Source organism: Gekko japonicus, unplaced genomic scaffold, assembly GCF_001447785.1.
Source record: "Gekko japonicus isolate JY-2015 unplaced genomic scaffold, Gekko_japonicus_V1.1 scaffold133, whole genome shotgun sequence".
NCBI lineage: Eukaryota > Metazoa > Chordata > Lepidosauria > Squamata > Gekkonidae > Gekko > Gekko japonicus.
The window spans coordinates 985,204-1,003,149 of NW_015171506.1; the positions used below are offsets into that span (position 1 = coordinate 985,204).

The 17,946-nt window shown below is 43.2% G+C and overlaps 1 protein-coding gene across 1 annotated transcript in view; it reads left to right on the forward strand.

The window, feature by feature from the left end:
• SLC28A3 (solute carrier family 28 (concentrative nucleoside transporter), member 3) overlaps window positions 1–17,946 on the forward strand; it is an 84,547-nt gene that overhangs the window by 7,066 nt on the left and 59,535 nt on the right. Inside the window, exons 2-3 of the mRNA XM_015419267.1 lie at window positions 9,012–9,091; window positions 12,763–12,854. Of these exons, the coding sequence (XP_015274753.1) occupies window positions 9,012–9,091; window positions 12,763–12,854 (172 nt within the window). The remainder of the gene's footprint in view (window positions 1–9,011; window positions 9,092–12,762; window positions 12,855–17,946) is intronic.

Below are 17,946 nucleotides of genomic sequence, written 5' to 3' on the forward strand. Positions count from 1 at the left end.
CACACGTCCACCCCTGAAGCGGATTTTTCGGTAAGTACTAGTGTTTTGTACTTTTTTTGATCTGCATCTTCGGCCGGAAGAGACAGATCGGGGATGGTTGCGTGCTGCTTCCCAGATGTTGCAGTGTGATCGCGCCCGCTTGATGCGCCCCCGATCCGTCCCTCTTGCAGATCAAAGCCTCCCATGTGACCGGGGCCAACAATACATGTTAGGGGGTGGGAAGCATCATGCTCTGATGTACTAGGCTCTGTCTCACAAAAGCTTGTGCCACAATAAACTTGTCTTTAAGGGGCTACAAGACTATTTCTTGCTTTGCTGCAGCAGACCAATATTTTGGAATAAAAAATAATATCTTCTCTGAGTGTTTACACCTGTTTCCTTTATCACACTGTCACTTCTGGTAAAACAAACAGCAGAGGTGTAATCATGTTCCTCTGCTGTAGGAAAAGTTGTAAAGATATTTGTGGCACCTTACAGTCTAACAAAATGTATTGTGACATAAACTGGCAACACAGGTATTGCAGACTTCAAAGCACAACAAAAACAATGGGCAGAAATGATCGTGAGGCAAGTGGTCACACCACAGGAGACAATGCTTTTATCATACTGTTTTCAACTCTCTAGCACCTCTCTCATCTCCAGCCTTGTAGGCAGGCAAGAAGGTGGTAATGGGCCCAAGATCATCCAGAATCAGACTTTGAATTTACCCACAAATAACTATGGCTTACCAGAAGTTAGTTCCTCTCTCCCAAGCCTAGATTCTTAACCAGGGAGGTGATCCCAGTTAGTGAGTTAGTGGATGGGAAAGTAGCTCTGGTTAAAAGGGCATCTTTGTATTCATATATTACAAATAACCAGAATTAGTCTCAAACCACCATTTCTTCATTATGCTCTGCACAACAAGAAAGTGGGGAAGAGGAAGCTGTCACACATGCATATACAAACTCAGCATAAACCACTTTAATGAGAGCAGGGAGCAACACAGGGATAGGGCATGTGGACCCCATGCCCACCTGCTACCAGTCCACAGTTGCATGCATTTTAATTTATCCTTGTTAAACTGGACTTCTGAATGCAGCCCAAGATTTCGTCATAGTTGGCCATAATTTAAGCTTGATCTTTCTGTTTCAAGTCCAGCTTTCAGTACTCTACGCTTCCTTTCTTTTGTGTCACAGTGGGAAGGCATTGGCATTTGGCATCAACAAAGACTTTTTAAGATATACGAATACTCTGCAGTTTGGTGAAACTTCTTGTCATCATCCTAGAGACCTTTTAAGATATAGGAATACTCTGCAGTTTGGTGAAACTTCTTGTTTGAGTTATTGCATGCAAGAAGTATATTAGCTCTTTCATATACGAACACATGGGGTGAGGCTCAAGATAATGTATCGACTGTCCTCTCTCCTAACCTTTAATTTTCTCAGCTGAATTTGTGAACATAAGAGATCATGGGGCAGACCAGAAGGTGTGATCCTGTTTACCTTCTCCATTTGTTCATTAAACATGGATGTATGGTGTGAATAGCTACCAGATGTTTCTCTCTCCCATCCTTCAAGGAGCTCAAGATGATGTCTATGGTTCTCTCCTCCTCCCATTTTAGCCTCACAGCAATCTTGTGAGACAGGTTAGGTTGAGAGAGAATGACTGACCCAAGGCCTCTGAGAAACCTGCTCATGGCTACTACGCAGTCCAGTGCTCTATTACCACACCACAACTGGTCACAATAAGTCTGGTAAGGATTTCAAGAACTACAAGACAGTATTACAGATATTACAGCTTCATTTAAGTGTTCCACATTCTTTTCAAATACTGTTGGAGTTCATTTCACTGGGGATATCTGAGCAAGCTCTTACACCATCTTGTTTGGTGAGTCTTGAAAATTTTGTGCCTTTATTGTAAGAAGCATTTATAAAGCACATCTCTAGTACTAAATGTGCTTCACATCCATTATCTCAGAAATACTTACAACAGTCTTATAAAGTAATCAGTGTTGTTCACCCATACAGGAGTTTCCAGGGTTGGAAAGGCCCCAAGTAGGGCTGCCAACCTACAATTGATCTCCATATGACCAAGATCAGTTCTCCTGGTGAGAATGGCTGCTTTGGAAGATGGACTCTATGGTATTATACTCTAGCCCAGGTCACACGGGAGGATTTGCCATGCGAGAGGGACAGATCGGGGGCGCATCAAGCGGGCACGATCACACTGCAACATCTGGGAAACGGCGTGCACCCGTCCTCGATCCGGGCAAAACTGTGCATCAAAAAAACCCCTAGAAAACACTACTACCTACCTGAAAATCCACTGCAGGGACGGCCGTCTGATTGCCGGCGCGCCCATCTCCCCAGCAGCATGCGAGATCCTGCCAAACTGCGACTGCACACGCATGTGCAGCGGGCTGGCCTCGCTCTCTGGTCCATGGCTTCCTCCTGGCATCTGACTTGGGTTGCTAACAGGCCTGGAGGGAAAATTCCCTGTCCTTTTAATTCTTAATGTGTGGAAATGAGCAGCTGAAACTTTTCATGACATGGCAACCCTACCTTAAGTGAATGGCCCTGTTCATACGAGGTGTTTTGGGCCGGGAGCGGGATGGAACGGGGGCGTAGCAAACGGGCACGATCCCACAGCAACATCTGGGAATCATTGCCTGCCCGTCCCCGATCCGTCCCTACCGCCAAAAACCCGCACTAAAAAAGTAGAGCGCCTCAAGCCGGGCCATGGGATCGGCCAGCGCGTCCTTGCGCCGGGGCATCCCGGCCCCCGGGCGTACTGCGCATGCTCGAGCATGCGCAGTTCGGCAGCCTCCCGCTCCCATCTGACTCTTCCTCCCCGGCATCTGATCGTGCCGGGGAGTGATGCGACGCGGCTCAGGGGATCCGTGGGATCCCGCCGCGGCGTCTCAACTTTGGTGCGGCTTTTAAAAGCCGCACTTTTCCCTGTGTTTTCCCTGCCGTGTGGCAGGGGCCAATGTTTGCAAAACAGAAAGGCAATCTTAAATTCATTTGCAGAACTGTCTGCTAGTTACTTTAGAGTCCTTATTCTTTTAAAATTGCATGTATTAACAATCTAACCTAAGGAATACAACTTAAAAGAAAATGCGTACAGAAGCCTTCACATGTGTATTTAGTAGCTTTGTGTTTCTGCCTGTACACCATGTTTAGTCCATCCTCTGTTTATACTATGACATATAGGCTTCTACAGTATTATCACATCATTTGCCTCTAAATGTGTTTCATATTCCACATTATCTACATGTTTGCAGGATCCTTTATTAAGGGCAGTGGAGTTAAACTAATCCCTTTTTCAATAATGTTTAATTCCTGTCAAGACAAAATTGGTAAACATCTCAGATATAAACAACAAATATAAACCAATCATACCAGTTAGTCCAATTCTGGAAGGCACAAAAAGTTTAAAATGCAAATAAAAAGGAATAAGGTAGAAATTGAAATAGTTAAAGGAAACAGTGCCTCTTTTGTTAGGCTCTGGAACTGGAAACCCTCCCCAGTTCCTCTCATAAAGGGGGGCTTCAAGGAAGCCCTAGAGAGGCCAGGCATGCCTAGCCTACCTCCCCAAACTGTTAAAGAAACATGACGCATCCTGGCTGACCAAGGTGGCCAACTTGCCCTAGAGTCTCCTGTGTGCTGTGTCTGAAACAGCTGTGTAGAGGAGGCCAATTTGGCAAGTGCTGCTTGGCATGGAAGGGCGAGAAAAGCAGGTTTTGCTGAAATGGCCTCTTTTAAGTGACTAATAAAAGGTACAGAAGTGCTGTCCTCAAGCAGTGCAGTTTGATCATCTTATGACTCTCGATTTAATAATCTCCCTTTAGATGGTAAGCGGTTACTTACTTCAAGTGTAAAGCACAGAACAAACATTCAGCAAACTTGACTCAACCCTCTCCACAAATAAGCAGTGTAATCTGACCCTGTGCATATTTTTTCAGAAGTAAATCTCACTCTGTTCAATTGGGTTTACTCCAAGATAATTGTGTGCATAGGATAACAAACAAGCAAGAAACTCCAGCCTTCACATACAAAAGGAAGTGGGAAATGAGATCCTAAGCAGAAACAACACACACACATACAACATGAAGAAGGCACCTGTCACTGTCCCTACATGACCACCACATGGGCTAAGGCCAGTGACAGAAACTACTTTCCCCTCTCCTTTGCCACGAAGGCAATGGCGTTTGATCTCCAGTACATAACAGACAAATAATTCTCTCTCCCCCCCCTCCTCCCCTCTCCTCTCCTTTCCTCTCCTCCTCCTTTCCTGAATACTTAAAGGTTGCACAGGATAAACCTATCCCACTCCACTCCTTCCTCTGCTCCAAGGTGTACAGCTTGCCTCTGCTGCTCAAGCAACCCACGAAGGAGATATGGGTTGTCCCTGCTGCAATACACTGGATATGGCCTGCATTTGAGGGTCTCCAGAGAAGCCCATGAACTGGCGCCCTGGGCTTCTGCCCCAAGTCCAACTCCGATAGTGCCACTGGTCACTTTTTTGCTTCCTTTTAGTTGCACTCTTGCAAAGGAAGCTGACATCCCACACTTTAAAGCATTGTTGGTATCAGAAAATTGAAAGGGAAATTTCAATTTACAAACCTATCTTTAGGCTGAATTAGAGGCCACTGTTCTTGCTTTCTATGAAGATACAGAATAGCTCTGAATAAGTCACAGGAAGTATCCTTTGGGGGACATTTTATTGCTTAGAAACTATATTGGATGAGGCTTGAATGGTGTGGATCTTCATCTATGAACACCCTCTTGAGTTTCTTTCTCTTTTTTTTATAAACAATTTTTCTTTGTTTTGAACCCTCTTGAGTTTTTTATGATGCTGATTGCTCGCCTGAATTTTCAGTGTCTTGCTTTAATTCTACTATGCTGGAGCAGGACATTCCACTACTCTTATTCATTGTACTTCTACAGGTTTGGTATTCCTAAATGTTCTCCATTATTGTAACTTGTAGGATAATATCAACGAAGATGACATTACAAGCAAGAAAAATAAAACTCTGCTTAGAAATAGGAACTTAGATAAGAGCAATGTAATGCCTCCTGACCAGGTAAGCTATTTCTTTCTCTATTCTGCAAGAAGTTCTGATTCAGAAGCAGAGCCATAGTCTCCTTTGCCGTGTTAGGCATGCTGAGGTGTACATAGCTCAGCACAGGATAGGCCTGCAAGACAAGTAATCCTGTGCACACTTACTTGGGAGTAAGTCCCATATTTTTCTTTTCTTTTTTTGAACTTTTGAGGGAATACAGAAAAAAAAGTGGTAAGGGGAAAAAATAAAAGGTAAGGTTACCAAAGCAGTATAAAGGGCATTTTTTGCAAGTATAAAGGACAATCGTTGATTCGAATAACTGGACTTTTAGGAAAATTATGTAACATACCTTTAAAAACCATTATGGCTACAGTCACATACACTAAATAATTCACTTTCAATCCACTTTCAGTGCACTTTCCAAGTGGATTTTACTGTGTGAACTGGCAAAATCCTGTTGGAAAGTGCATTGAAAGTGGATTGAAAGTGGATTATTTAGTGTGTGTAACCACAACCTATAACAACCCACTCAACATTCTACCATTTTCTCATAATATATTAACATATTATCCCAGGGGTCATTTCGTAGAAAAAGAGCTAGGGGAACTCATTAGCATAACTCATTAGCATATGCCACACCCCCTGACATCACTGGAAGTGTGTCATAAGGCCACACCTCCTGACATCACCGGAAATGTGTCATAAGGCCACACACCCCGCCCCCAACGGTCCCAGCCGCCAGTGCTGGCCCTGCAGCTCCACTGCCGAGCCCCATGAGGGGCCCGGCGGTGGACCTGCAAGGCCGGCGGGAGTGCGAGGAAGCCCCGCGAAGGCCCTCCCTGGCCCCAGGCAGGCAGGGGTGGGGAGAGGCAGGGAGGAAGCAACTTACCCTCCCTCTTCTCCTGCCTCCTCCTGGATGAATGAGGGTCGGAAGCGGGGCGGCCGGAAGCAGGGGGCGGGGCTTCGTCATGTGTCCCGCCCCCCGTACCTCACCTGGGGGAACTGTGTTCCCCCGCGTTCCCCCCCGAAATGACCTCTGTATCATCCTATCTTATCAGTCCTGTCAGTTATATGATAAATCATGAATATCCTCATAAAAATTGTGAATTATTTTACCATAACAGCTTGTTGTGATAATAATCATACAAAGGAAAACCTATTTAGTATTTCATATGGGAACTATCATATAATATAAACCATTCAATTGCATAACTACAAAGACAGGTTATAGTAATCATAGAAAACTCACCAGTTATTTTCAAATTCGTCTTTCGATCTCTGATTAATGAAGTTTGTCAGTTTTGCCATAACAGCATATTCCTGCATTTTATCTATCCAGTTCTCAAGAGCTGGACAATCTTCGATTTTCCACTTTGCTGCAATTACTATTCTTGCTGCAGTTAACATGTATCTAAGCAGTTCATGTATAGTCTTATCTGCATTCCTAGTAGCATTGTTTCTGGTAACAGCAAATTTTACCTTCTTTTTTTTTAATTTCATTGTGCATTTCTATCCAATATTTACTAGGTTTTTTGCAGAACCCCCACATATGGTAAAAGGTACCATCTATCTCTTTACATTTCCAACACAGTCCTTTATAGTTTTTATCCATTTTCTCGATATCTTTTGGGGTAATGTACCAGCAATACATTACAGCTGCGGTGGCTCAAGTGGTTAAGATGCTGAACTGCAGGCTGTGGAAGGTCGGTAGTTCAGCAGTTCAAGACCCAAGTGTGCCGCATGACGGAGTGAGCTCCCGTCTCTAGTTCCAGCTCCTGCCAACCTAGCAGTTCGAAAGCAAGTAGATAAATAGGTACCACTTCAGTGGGAAGGTAACAGCGTTCCGTGCACCTTGGTGTTTAGTCATGCCGGCCACATGACCACGGAAATGTCTTCGGACAGCACTGGCTCTTCTGCTTTGAAACGGAGATGAGCACCACAACCCTAGAGTTGGATTTGACTGGCTTTCGAGCAAGGGAACCTTTACCTTTACCTTACCAGCAATAAAACATTTTATACCAATTTTCTCTAAGTGCTTGACTCACAGTAAATTTTAGGTCTTTTGTCCATAGTTTTTCCCATTGCTGAAATGAAATCTCCTTTCCAAAATTTTGTGACCATTTCACCATGCATGTCTTAATTTGTTTTGTTTCAGTGTTGTATTGTAATAAAAGTTTATTAATGTGTCCTAGAAGATGATCTTTTTAGTTCAATGTTATATTTTCAAATTTAGTCAGAAGTCTATCTCCTCGATTAATATCTTCTTTAAGCCTTGATGAGAGCTGTAGATATATTAACCATTGTATCTTTCCCCCTTCTTCATTCATGATACGTTATGAAGTCATTATTTTTCCTCTCATGTTTATCATGATAGGCATCTAGTGGTGACATTATAGGTGATGTTGGGGGATTTATTCTTGTATTGTGACCAGGGAGTAATTCCCATCGAACTCAATACAACTTTTTTCTAAGTAAGCATGATGAATGTAAAATATGTAGCCCATGGGTATCATTAATAACTTGATTGCAGCCACTGAGATCATAAAAATAACCACAGACTGGAACTCTGTTTTGCTGATTCACACACTACATTTCCCTATGTGAGTGTGTGGTTGGGAAAGGTCAGACAGGTTCACATGGACAAAAAAGCACTCTGTAAACAGACTTTTTACAATGTCAGTGGTAGTTGCGAGGTCCAATTTTGTTTAAATGAGAAAATCAGCCAGATGGAGTTGGTGACAGAATTATCATAACCAGAGGTTACTGTTTCTGACAGAAGCACTGGTTTTAAATGGCTGTGTGAGGAACAGATATTTAGTAGGTGCGGCTGTGGTGAACACATTCATTAATGCAGGCAAAAGGTTTCAGTTCAATCCCACATTTCATGGTAAACCATCTTTGGTCTCAGATATTCCCTGCCTTCTCTGGCATTCTCTATCCTGAAAAACCAATGCTAGCCAGAGCAGACAATGAGGCTGGATCCTGCAATGTATCAGCAGAAAGTACTGGTGGTCATGGGTCTTTGCCTTATTCCTCTCCCCTCAGCTGTCCCATTACCCCCAAGAAAGTTGTTTACTGGTGTTGCGGGACTTCCATTTGCTAATAATCATGTGGATGAGAGGCTACAGTTTGAGGGGGGAAAGGGGAGAAAAGTGCCCTTCCTGCCTCTCCAATTAATGGGGTTGCTCCAACAGAAAAGGGAGGAGAAGGAGCGTTCACCTCCTTCCCCCTCCCCACAAGGTTATTAGTCCATGCAAGTTCTGTGACCTCAGGAATCAGTTCTCCCAGGGTCACATCGAACTTCTAGGGAACATGAGAAAGGTGACCAGTCTTTGAGCTGATGGATCATAGGATCTGACCAATAAGAATTAGATGGTCCCATAGTTTAAGGTTCCTTCCTATGTTCAAACTGCATTTTCTCCCCATGTTTAAAGATGACAGAACAATCAGCTTTCTAGGTGCTATAGAATCTTCTTTCTCTTTATATTCATGAACCTTTATGTTAATTGCCTATAAGACTAGGACACATTCTCCCATATCTCTGCAATGTACAATCCCTTGAGTGAGTGATGAGATTTATGAACATTTCATCCTCTATGGCTTGTTGCCATAATAAATGCCTGACTGACTGACTAACATTTCATCCAAATGGAAAGGAAACAAAGTGCTCTCAATCAGAAACATGTTTCCCATTTAAATCAGGGGATATTAAAAGAAATATAATAAAATGAACCTATTAAAGACAAACAGATCTTTTGAAATGAAGTTCAGCATTAAAATAACCAAAAAACTGCACATCCCTGATGCACATGCACACAAAGGTTAATGGAAAGAGAGAAGATATAAGGAAACATGGGGATCTCAAATGCAGGCCACATTTTTATCTCCATCTGATCTTTGAAACAGGAAGTTAGAACCTGCACTAGGGATCACATTGTCAATTTTGTTTTATGCTTCTTTCCCCCAGTTTGATACAAACATCAGTACTGAGAGTGATCATCAAATGAAATCTGAATCAGGAGAAAATGAAAGAACGGGGTGCAAAGGGTAATTTTATTTTTTATTTTCTCCACCTACTGTTTTCCTTTTCAAGTGAACTGTTACCAATACAACCATGTCCTGCTTGGAATCCTCTACCACAGTATAATTTTCATACTTAATGTGAAGAAAGCAAAGGCTAATTTTAGACAGTACCAGGGGTCATTTCGTAGAAAAAGAGCTAGGGGGACTCATTAGCATAACTCATTAGCATATGCCACACACCCTGACATCACCGGAAGTGTGTCCTCCCCACAGCCGGCGGCAACCTCCAGCGGGCACCAGCAGGGAGCTCCAGGCCCCGCCCTCCCGCACCTCACCCGGGGGGATGGCGTCCCCCCGCGTCCCCCCCCCAAATGACCCCTGGACAGTACCACAGACCTTTGAACTTGACCTTATAGCTTACCTTTCCACTAAAGAAACACAGGAAAGAGTATATGGGGTTATCCTATTTTATCCTCACAAAAACCTGTGAGGTAAGTCATTTTGAATGGCAGAGACTTGGCTAAAACCAGTAAGTGAAGCTCATGATAGAACAGGATTTGGGATATAAGCTTCCCTAATCAGCACTGTGCTGCCCCCAGCCAGCGTTAATGTACCTTTAAGAGTAGTTGCATCTGGGAATTGGAGTCCAAGAGGAAGAAGAAGAGATTGGATTTATACCCCGCCCTTCACTACCCAAAGGCCTACAGATGGCTTACAAACTCCTTTCCCTTCCCCTCCCCACAACAGACACCCTGTGAGGTAGGTGGGGCTGAGAGAACTCTTGACAGAAACTGCTCTTTTTCAAGAACAGCTGTGCCAGAGTTATGGCTTGCCCAAGGTCATCCAGCCAGGTGCAAGTGGAGGAGTGGGGAATCAAACCCGGTTCTCCCAGATTAGAGTCCGCGCACTTAACCACTACACCAAACTGGCACCCACAGTTAGGGGTCCCAGAAGCTTCCCTCTGACTGGCTCATTAAGAGTAATTTCCTGAGCTCAGAGGTGCAAAGATAGGAGTTTTATTGTTCTTTTCCATTCCTTTGTCCATCAACCCTCTTGTCTTTACTAACACTGCTCCCATGCCTACAACAATAGGAATCAGTCGGGTCCCCAACCCTAGTGCTCCGGAATTCAGACCAGTCATGAACTCTGGACAGGTTGGACACCAGAACCAGCAAGGAGCTGCGGGAACCATGCAGGTGCTTTCCCAAGGTCAAGGCGCTCTAGTTCCTGTACCCATGCATCACCCAATGACTGCAGTCCCTGCAACGACCTCCTTGGCATCCACAACTCTTGTCTTTACTAACACTGCTCCCATGCCTACAACAGTGCCCATGTATCTACAGCCCCGGCGTTCTTACCACCAGTGGCGCCTGATTGGAGCTGGACAGTGCAGACTGTGAACAACTGGAACCAACCCCTGTACACAGTGACTACTTGGTCAATGGTCTACCACTTACCCATCAGCAGCCTGCCTACAGGGATCCAGCATCTGAAAGGAAGCCTGCGGTCGAGACACCTCATAGAGCACCTCCATGGATCAAACCGGACCTAGCTGCAAGAGGGGTGAAGAAGTTCTTGGAGTTGCCAGAGCATTACCTGTTTTGGAAGCAAACCTTTCAAAGGGTCGTCTGGAACCTAGGCCTACCCCCAGAAGAGGAGCTGACCCAACTGATAGCATGGCTAGGACAAGACTCCTCCGAAGAGGCTGAAACCCTTGCTTCTGCACATGCATTGGATCCTGCAACAGCCCTGCAGGAGATGTGGAAATGGCTCGACATCTGCTATGGGGCATCGACAGCAATTGAGGAAGCCCTTATGCAGAAACTACAGAGATTTTTTAAGATGACTGACAAGGATCTTAGCAAGTTATGGAAACTGTCCAATATCCTCATATCATTGCAGGCAGCTAAGAAGGATCCATGGCTACTGGGTCTTGCGTGTCTTGACCAAAGTTTATCACAAAGACAAATCAAAGAAAAGCTACCACCTATACCTCCCTTAGAGAGTACCCACACGAGACACCAAGGCAAAAATGGAGGCATCTGTACGCTCGACAGGGGTATCAAGCGTGACCAACTCACCGACGGCAGAGGTGCCGAAGCCTACAGAGCCATTTAGTCTGGTTCACAAGAAGCCGCACCCACTGAACAAATGCAGAGAGTTCAGAACGAAGCCATTGGAGGAGCGGAAGGCTTTGATCAAGGAATACTAGTTATGCTTCAAGTGCTACGAGTCCAAGGACCACATAGCTAAGGACTGTAAAACTGTTATCAAGTGCCGTGTGCGTGACAGCAACAAGCATGCTGGGGCCCTGCATCCAGACTCTGATCCATCACAGCAACCCACGCCTAGCTCTTCTACCACGACAACTTCTGCAGAAGCATCGAATACACACACTCAGCCTGTTGGTGCCCACTGCACTCAGGTTTGTGGCACCATGAAGAGTCAAAGGTCCTGCCATCAGATATGTCTTGCTAAAGTTTTCCCCACAGCTCATCTGGAGAAGGCCGCAAAGATGTACATCATCTTAGATGGACAAAGCAATCAGTCCTTAGCCAGTCCAGCATTCTTTGAGCTCTTCAATCTACAGGGTGAGGAAGTTCAATATACTCTGAAGACGTGGGGTCCAGCGCACGGCGGGGAGGATAGCCGTCAGGTTCCAGATTGAATCACTCGACGGTGAAGCCCAGTTCCCCCTGCCATCATTGTTGGAATGTGATGCTCTGCCAGATGACCGTGACCAGATTCCCACACCAGATGTCGCACTCCACCATCCTCATTTAGTACCTATTGCAGGCCAACTTCCTGCCCTGGATCCCGACGCAGAAATCCTGCTTCTGTTGGGAACAGACATTCCTGACCTACTAGCTGGTCACGATCTGCTCAGAGGACCTCCGGGCACACCACATGCCCAGAGACTAGAGCTGGGATGGGTCATTGTGGGGAACGTGTGTATAGATCGCCTGCAGATGCCAATTCAGATGAGCATCTTCGCCACAAGCATCCTAGACAATGGACGACCCTCCCACCTGAAACAGATGGACAATTCATACTTGATCGGAGTGTCTCTTCTTCTGTATATAAATATAAGCATATGCAACTGCTACCAAAATGGCAGTAGGTTAAAAAAATAGTTAACTGCCTCCACCATCACTGCTCTACTTTGACATAAAAGAATATTAGTATGATTCAAATTTAGATGGAACAGATTTCTCAGTAATGATTCTTGCTGTTTTCAAGTGTTTACCAGCTACAAAGTTTTGGAATAGTTCTAAAAATGTAGTGGAACTATTTCATAGAAAGTGTTCTGTTATGTTACAGTCAGCTTATTAATGGCAAATTCCCCTGAAAAGTTCTTCAGTTCATTTATACATGGTGCAGTTTGGGAGCACAGTAAATCATCAGAAATCATGAGGTGTCAATCTTAGAGAAGAATTTTTTGCATATTAGTTTTGCTGAGTAAACTTTCCCATTAAGGAGGGGTTTCCAAAAGTTTTAGTACCAGCTGGATTATATCCATTATGACAGAGACAATCTTCATGTAAGGATGACAAGGAACACATGACAAGTAACCAAGTACTAACCACCTGTTATGTACAATACTCATATTTTATGTTGCAAACAATGTCTAAATGTTTTGTTTAGATTTATTATTTTTAATCTCCCCCTACCTTTCTTCTTCTTTTTCTTTCTAGGTATCTGGAAAGGAAATATGATGCCACCATTCATTTTTACAGAAAACATAAAACCAGAATTCGATATATTATTTATGGAATACTAATAGCAGGTATTTTGGGACATTAGAAGAACATCACAAATGTCTAGTTTTATACAAAGTTTGGATGGTCATATTTCATACCTGCTTTCTATTTAATTACACAAGATGATTGCAGAAAGCAGTAGAGAGTTCTTTGATGCTTACTTAGCTAATGCACTCCGCACCATTTGAGAATTTTACAAAAAATGTGTTTTCTATTGGGCCCAGCAGATTGAAAGATGTAAAATAACAGTAGTAGTAGTAGTAGTAGTTTCATATAATATAATGGTAATATAAGAATAAAATAGAAATGTAAAAGGTTATGTTTGCTAATACTGCATGACATTATCACATCTATTGCAGAGGAGTCACATACCATTGACCAGAAACAGCTGTAAATACACGCCACACACACACACGCCAGGGCACCTAAAGCTCTTGTGAGTGTCCTTTCCAGTTTGTGGCTGCAAAAGGTATCAGACAACTATTGGATGTTGACTGTGACATGATAACAGGCTCAGGTCCCAAGAACCCCTAAATTAAACTGAAAACTATTACAATTTATTTCATAAATTCCCTTGTCAAGATGGAAAATTGCTTATTCTTCATTTGTATGGGCAAATTTAACATTGAAGAAGAGTTTTTTTTTAAAGGTCAGACAGCAAAAAATTAAACAGAGGGATTAAAAAAATTTAAAAAATTATTTGTGCTCCAGGTATCCCTTACGTTTCTTTTGGAAAGTTGTTCCTTCAATTACTGTTCATGGCTTTAGGGAAAATGATAGTTTCCCTGAAGATCTCAGGTAGCAGGGCTAGGAAGGAGAACCATTGGCAGTCAGAGTAGGCCATATGGAAACAAACCAGGGTTGCCACCTCTGAATTTGGAAATTCCTGGAGATTTGGGGCTGGTGCCTGGGAAGGGTAAAACCTGGGGAGTGGAGCACAGTACGCCCTTATATTTAACAGTTTTTTTTAAAAAAATGTGGTACTCTAATTACTGTACAGTTGTATCAGCGACAGACTATAGACTTATTTTTTCCAATTAAGTGAACTGGAAATACAATCAATTTTTAACCATTTTAAGTAAACTTGACATCAAGCAGCACTCTGTACAATGATCTAGAACTGAAAGGGGTTGTATTCAAGACAATGGATCCATACCATACCATTTTGAAACCCCATGCTTATAATATCGTTACTGCGTCATTCCATCCCATCTTGAATCTGTCAGGTGGCCATCTCATTATATTAAAAGAACAACAGCCCACTCCTCCAATAATCCAAGCTGCTAACCAAATTAAAATCAAGGTATTTAAAACAAAATTCCACCATATCCACCACATCACTTAACAGGAAACAAAATGTACCAGTTAAAACATTAGCAAATTAATATCAAGAAATTATGTCCAGTTCCCATGGCTTGAAACTTAATGGCCTCCAAAACAGCATGGTTTGGTGTGCCTTTTAAAATACAGAAAGCAGGGAAGAACATGCATCTTCTCCAAAGGGTCATTTCAAATGCTGGTGCCTCTGTTGAGGGGGGGGGGGCTAACAGAGGAGAGGAGAGAAGAAGTTGGTGGTTAGATGGGACTGTCAGCAGAAACTTGTAGGGTTAATGAAGCAGGTGTATATAAGAAGGTGAGGCCCTTCAATTTTATAGGCCCCAGATGGTGATGGGCTTTATAGATAAGAGAACCAGTATCTAGAAATTAGCTTGGAAACCAGGAGTGGATAGGGAAGCTAAAATGGTCCAGGGGAAAGTAAGTATCACTCCGACCCCACGTCTTTGTCATCCACTTCTCAGATCAACTCCAACATGCGTGGCTTGCTCAGAAGTGTGTTTAGGATTGCAGCCTTGGAGACACTCAAAACCTCTACATGTCTCAGTGAAGAGATCCTCAAGGAGGTCTGGAGTAGGGTTAGCAGCCCTTCCTTGGAGTTACAAATATGACATTATAAGAGGCATGATCATCACTGTACAAGCACCAAGCAGTTGCCCCATCTCCAATGTCTCCTTGGCTATCATGCTTGCCAAGGGCGGGCAGTTCACTGATACATCCTACCTTACTCAGGGAAGAAGAAGAGAAAGGAGAGCTGTGGCTGGAGCACCAGAAGACAAGTCAGTGAGAGAGTTGTACTCTCTCTATCATGACAGAGCTAGATTCATATCTGAGAGCTGTTGGGGAGTATAGGAGTTCCCTACCCAGCAGTGGGGTCTACCATTCACTCCTCATCAGCAGCCAGGCTGGCTCAGTAAGCATCCACCTTCATCCCTGGGATGCTGAAAAAGTACACAAGGCAGGACTTTGTGTACAGGCATGTTCACATGCTACAAAATTCCTAAAATGGCTGGCTGGGGGGTTCTGAGTGCACACTTGCCTGCCTGGGCTTTGGACCCCACTCTTCCAGCTGTGCTGTGCCCCTGAGCCATGCTGTCCTTGGATGACTCAACATCCTACTCTCTCCCACAGCATCCATCAGTTCCCCAGGAAGCCAATGAATGAGCTCATGATGGATCTACTGCAATATTTTGTGCCAGTTTAAGTTTCTGAACAGTCCTGTAGGGCAACGTTACAGTGGACCAACCTTGAGTTTACGCACGCATGCATCAGCATGGCTAGGTCAGTAGGCTCAAGAAAAGGGAACAGTTTCTGCTCCATGTGGATATGATAGAAAGTATTCCTGGCAACCATACCAACCTGCAGAGTCCAAGAATACTGCTAAAATTAAACTATTTACCCAATCTGACAAAGATTGCCTAATCCCAATCCCTTCAAGAACAGCTGCCTTCACAACCATTCATTGTGAAGTAAAACACAAATGAATACATTTGCTCTTGAAGCATTAATATCTTGTTATCCCTAGCATGAGCGAATCTGGTGCTGATACATACTACACTCATTAGCTTTTCTGTTGCTGCCACCTCCTCCTGCATCTCGGGAATGCAGAAGAAACCACACTTTATTTTGTCCCAGGCACATTATCAGGAAGGATATCATATATCGATTTATTTGCATAAAACTAGGTAAGCAACCAGACTTGGCATCCATTCCAAAGTCTATTGAAGATAATTGAGTGATTCACAGAGCCTTCAGCAGATTTTAGCATCTTCTAATTTGCAGGCAGCATTCTTGGAACACATCCCCCGCAAATAAATTGTTCCTTTTTGTAATCAATTCTGTTGTTGTCTGAAGAACTCAGAGACTTGTGTGCAACAACAACAAAGCCAACTGATCTTATTTTACTATAGTGATCACAGAGACTTCCTCCCTTTCATATGCCTTCAAACTGAGCAAGCCAAAAATGTATCCACTTACCGTATCATGAAAGCCCCTGAGTGAAAGCCAATTCTGTCTAGATTGCCAAACCACACAAGCAGTATAAAAGATTGCTTTTGCTAAGTCATGGTTTTAATTTTCTTCCATTAGATTCTTTGTGTCTTCCAAACTGTCTTCCTTGACCCAGATAGATTTGCTATACTTGAATGAGTGACCCTATCCTGGACTGTGGTCTGCAGATAACTGGCCAGTCCAGGTCTGCTGTCATTCAAATGGCACCAGATAGCCTGCATTGCCTGCATATTCTTAGTAACTATTATTTTCTTCCTTAAATAATATTGAACTATAGAAACTTTGTTTATTTTTAAATTGTGATCTGCCTTTCAGACAGAAAATGGCATTCAAGGCTACTGTGTCTTCTTGTGCAGAGTACAGTATCTGTCTGTGCTATTAGTTGTCCGTGGTCTTGGCATTGTAGAACCTGATGTTTTGCCAGTAACTGTGACTGGCATCCTCAGAAGTATAACACAGAAAGATGGAGTATCTTTCTGTGTTATACCTCTGAGGATGCCAGTCACAGTTACTGGCGAAATGTCAGGTTCTACAATGCCAAAGACCACGGCCACACAACTCAGAAAATCTACAACATCTAATGAACTCCGGCCGTGAAAGCCTTCGACAACATATTGTCTGTGCTATATTCTCTTCTCCCCGAACAGTATTATACACCCTGCTTGGGGGCTTCCTAGGGACATTTGATTGGCTACTGTAGGAAACAGTCTACTGGACTAGACGTTTTGATCCAGTAGAATGTAGTTATATTTTTCTACTTGGATTTGTGACACATGAGAAGAAGGTGTGAGAAAATGATCAAAAATTTCTGTTTGCAGAGGTCAGTAGTGTTCAGATGCAAATAACTTTGGAAGCAATGTTTTCTAAACATGCTACCATCAATGGTACTAAATTCAATTTAAATAATTTCCTTTTTGTGTATTTTTGGGGTTTTTTGTTGTTGTTTTTAAAAACCTGATTGGACCAGAGGCCAGGGACAAAGTTAACCTTGAGACCATACCATTTGACTCAGGCGCAACATAATCTTGAATGTACATGACCATGGTACTGAGCCAGGTCTACCACAGATCCAGTTCTACCATGAAAGCACCAGGCACCATTGTTCAGGTGCCATATTTTGGGCGAGGCAGCAGTCTCCTGTCTTGCCCACCTCCAGTGTTCCATCACCAGCAAGATGCCCACTTGCCCATTTGCTGGTCTGTAAGTCCAGAACAATATAAAATACACACTTTTCCAAATAAAAACATACAATAAACAGCAGCAATCTGGAAAAATAATCAGCACCAATTATGGAAATTTGAAGATTTCCCAAGCCCCTGTACAGCTGCCAGACGTGCCTTAATTTAGTACCTGAAGACAAGGCCATATGACCACTCACTGTACCTCAAACACTGAGAGAACAGCAAACAAGGTCTCCATAAATTACCTCCAGGTGCTGATTTTTTTTATAGCTCAACTCCTGTGATAAGCAATACGGAATTTAAAATATACCTAAATCCGCTCACACATATAAGTAAGAAATAACTTATAAAAATTGTCAAAGAAATGTGGCAAACCCTTCTTCTGGGTCTATGTTCTAGATAGATTGTTTTGGGTCTAATTAAACTTCAGGCAGTACTTTCTGTTTTACAAAGCAACTTTTTTCAGGTAAAGTTACTTCCCCCTCCCCCAAAAAACTGTTGTCTTCTTTGTTCTTTTCTCAAGATGGAGCCTAATAGAAGTGAAGATTGCATAGATAAGAGCACTGACAAATACAAGCCAGGCTATTTGAAG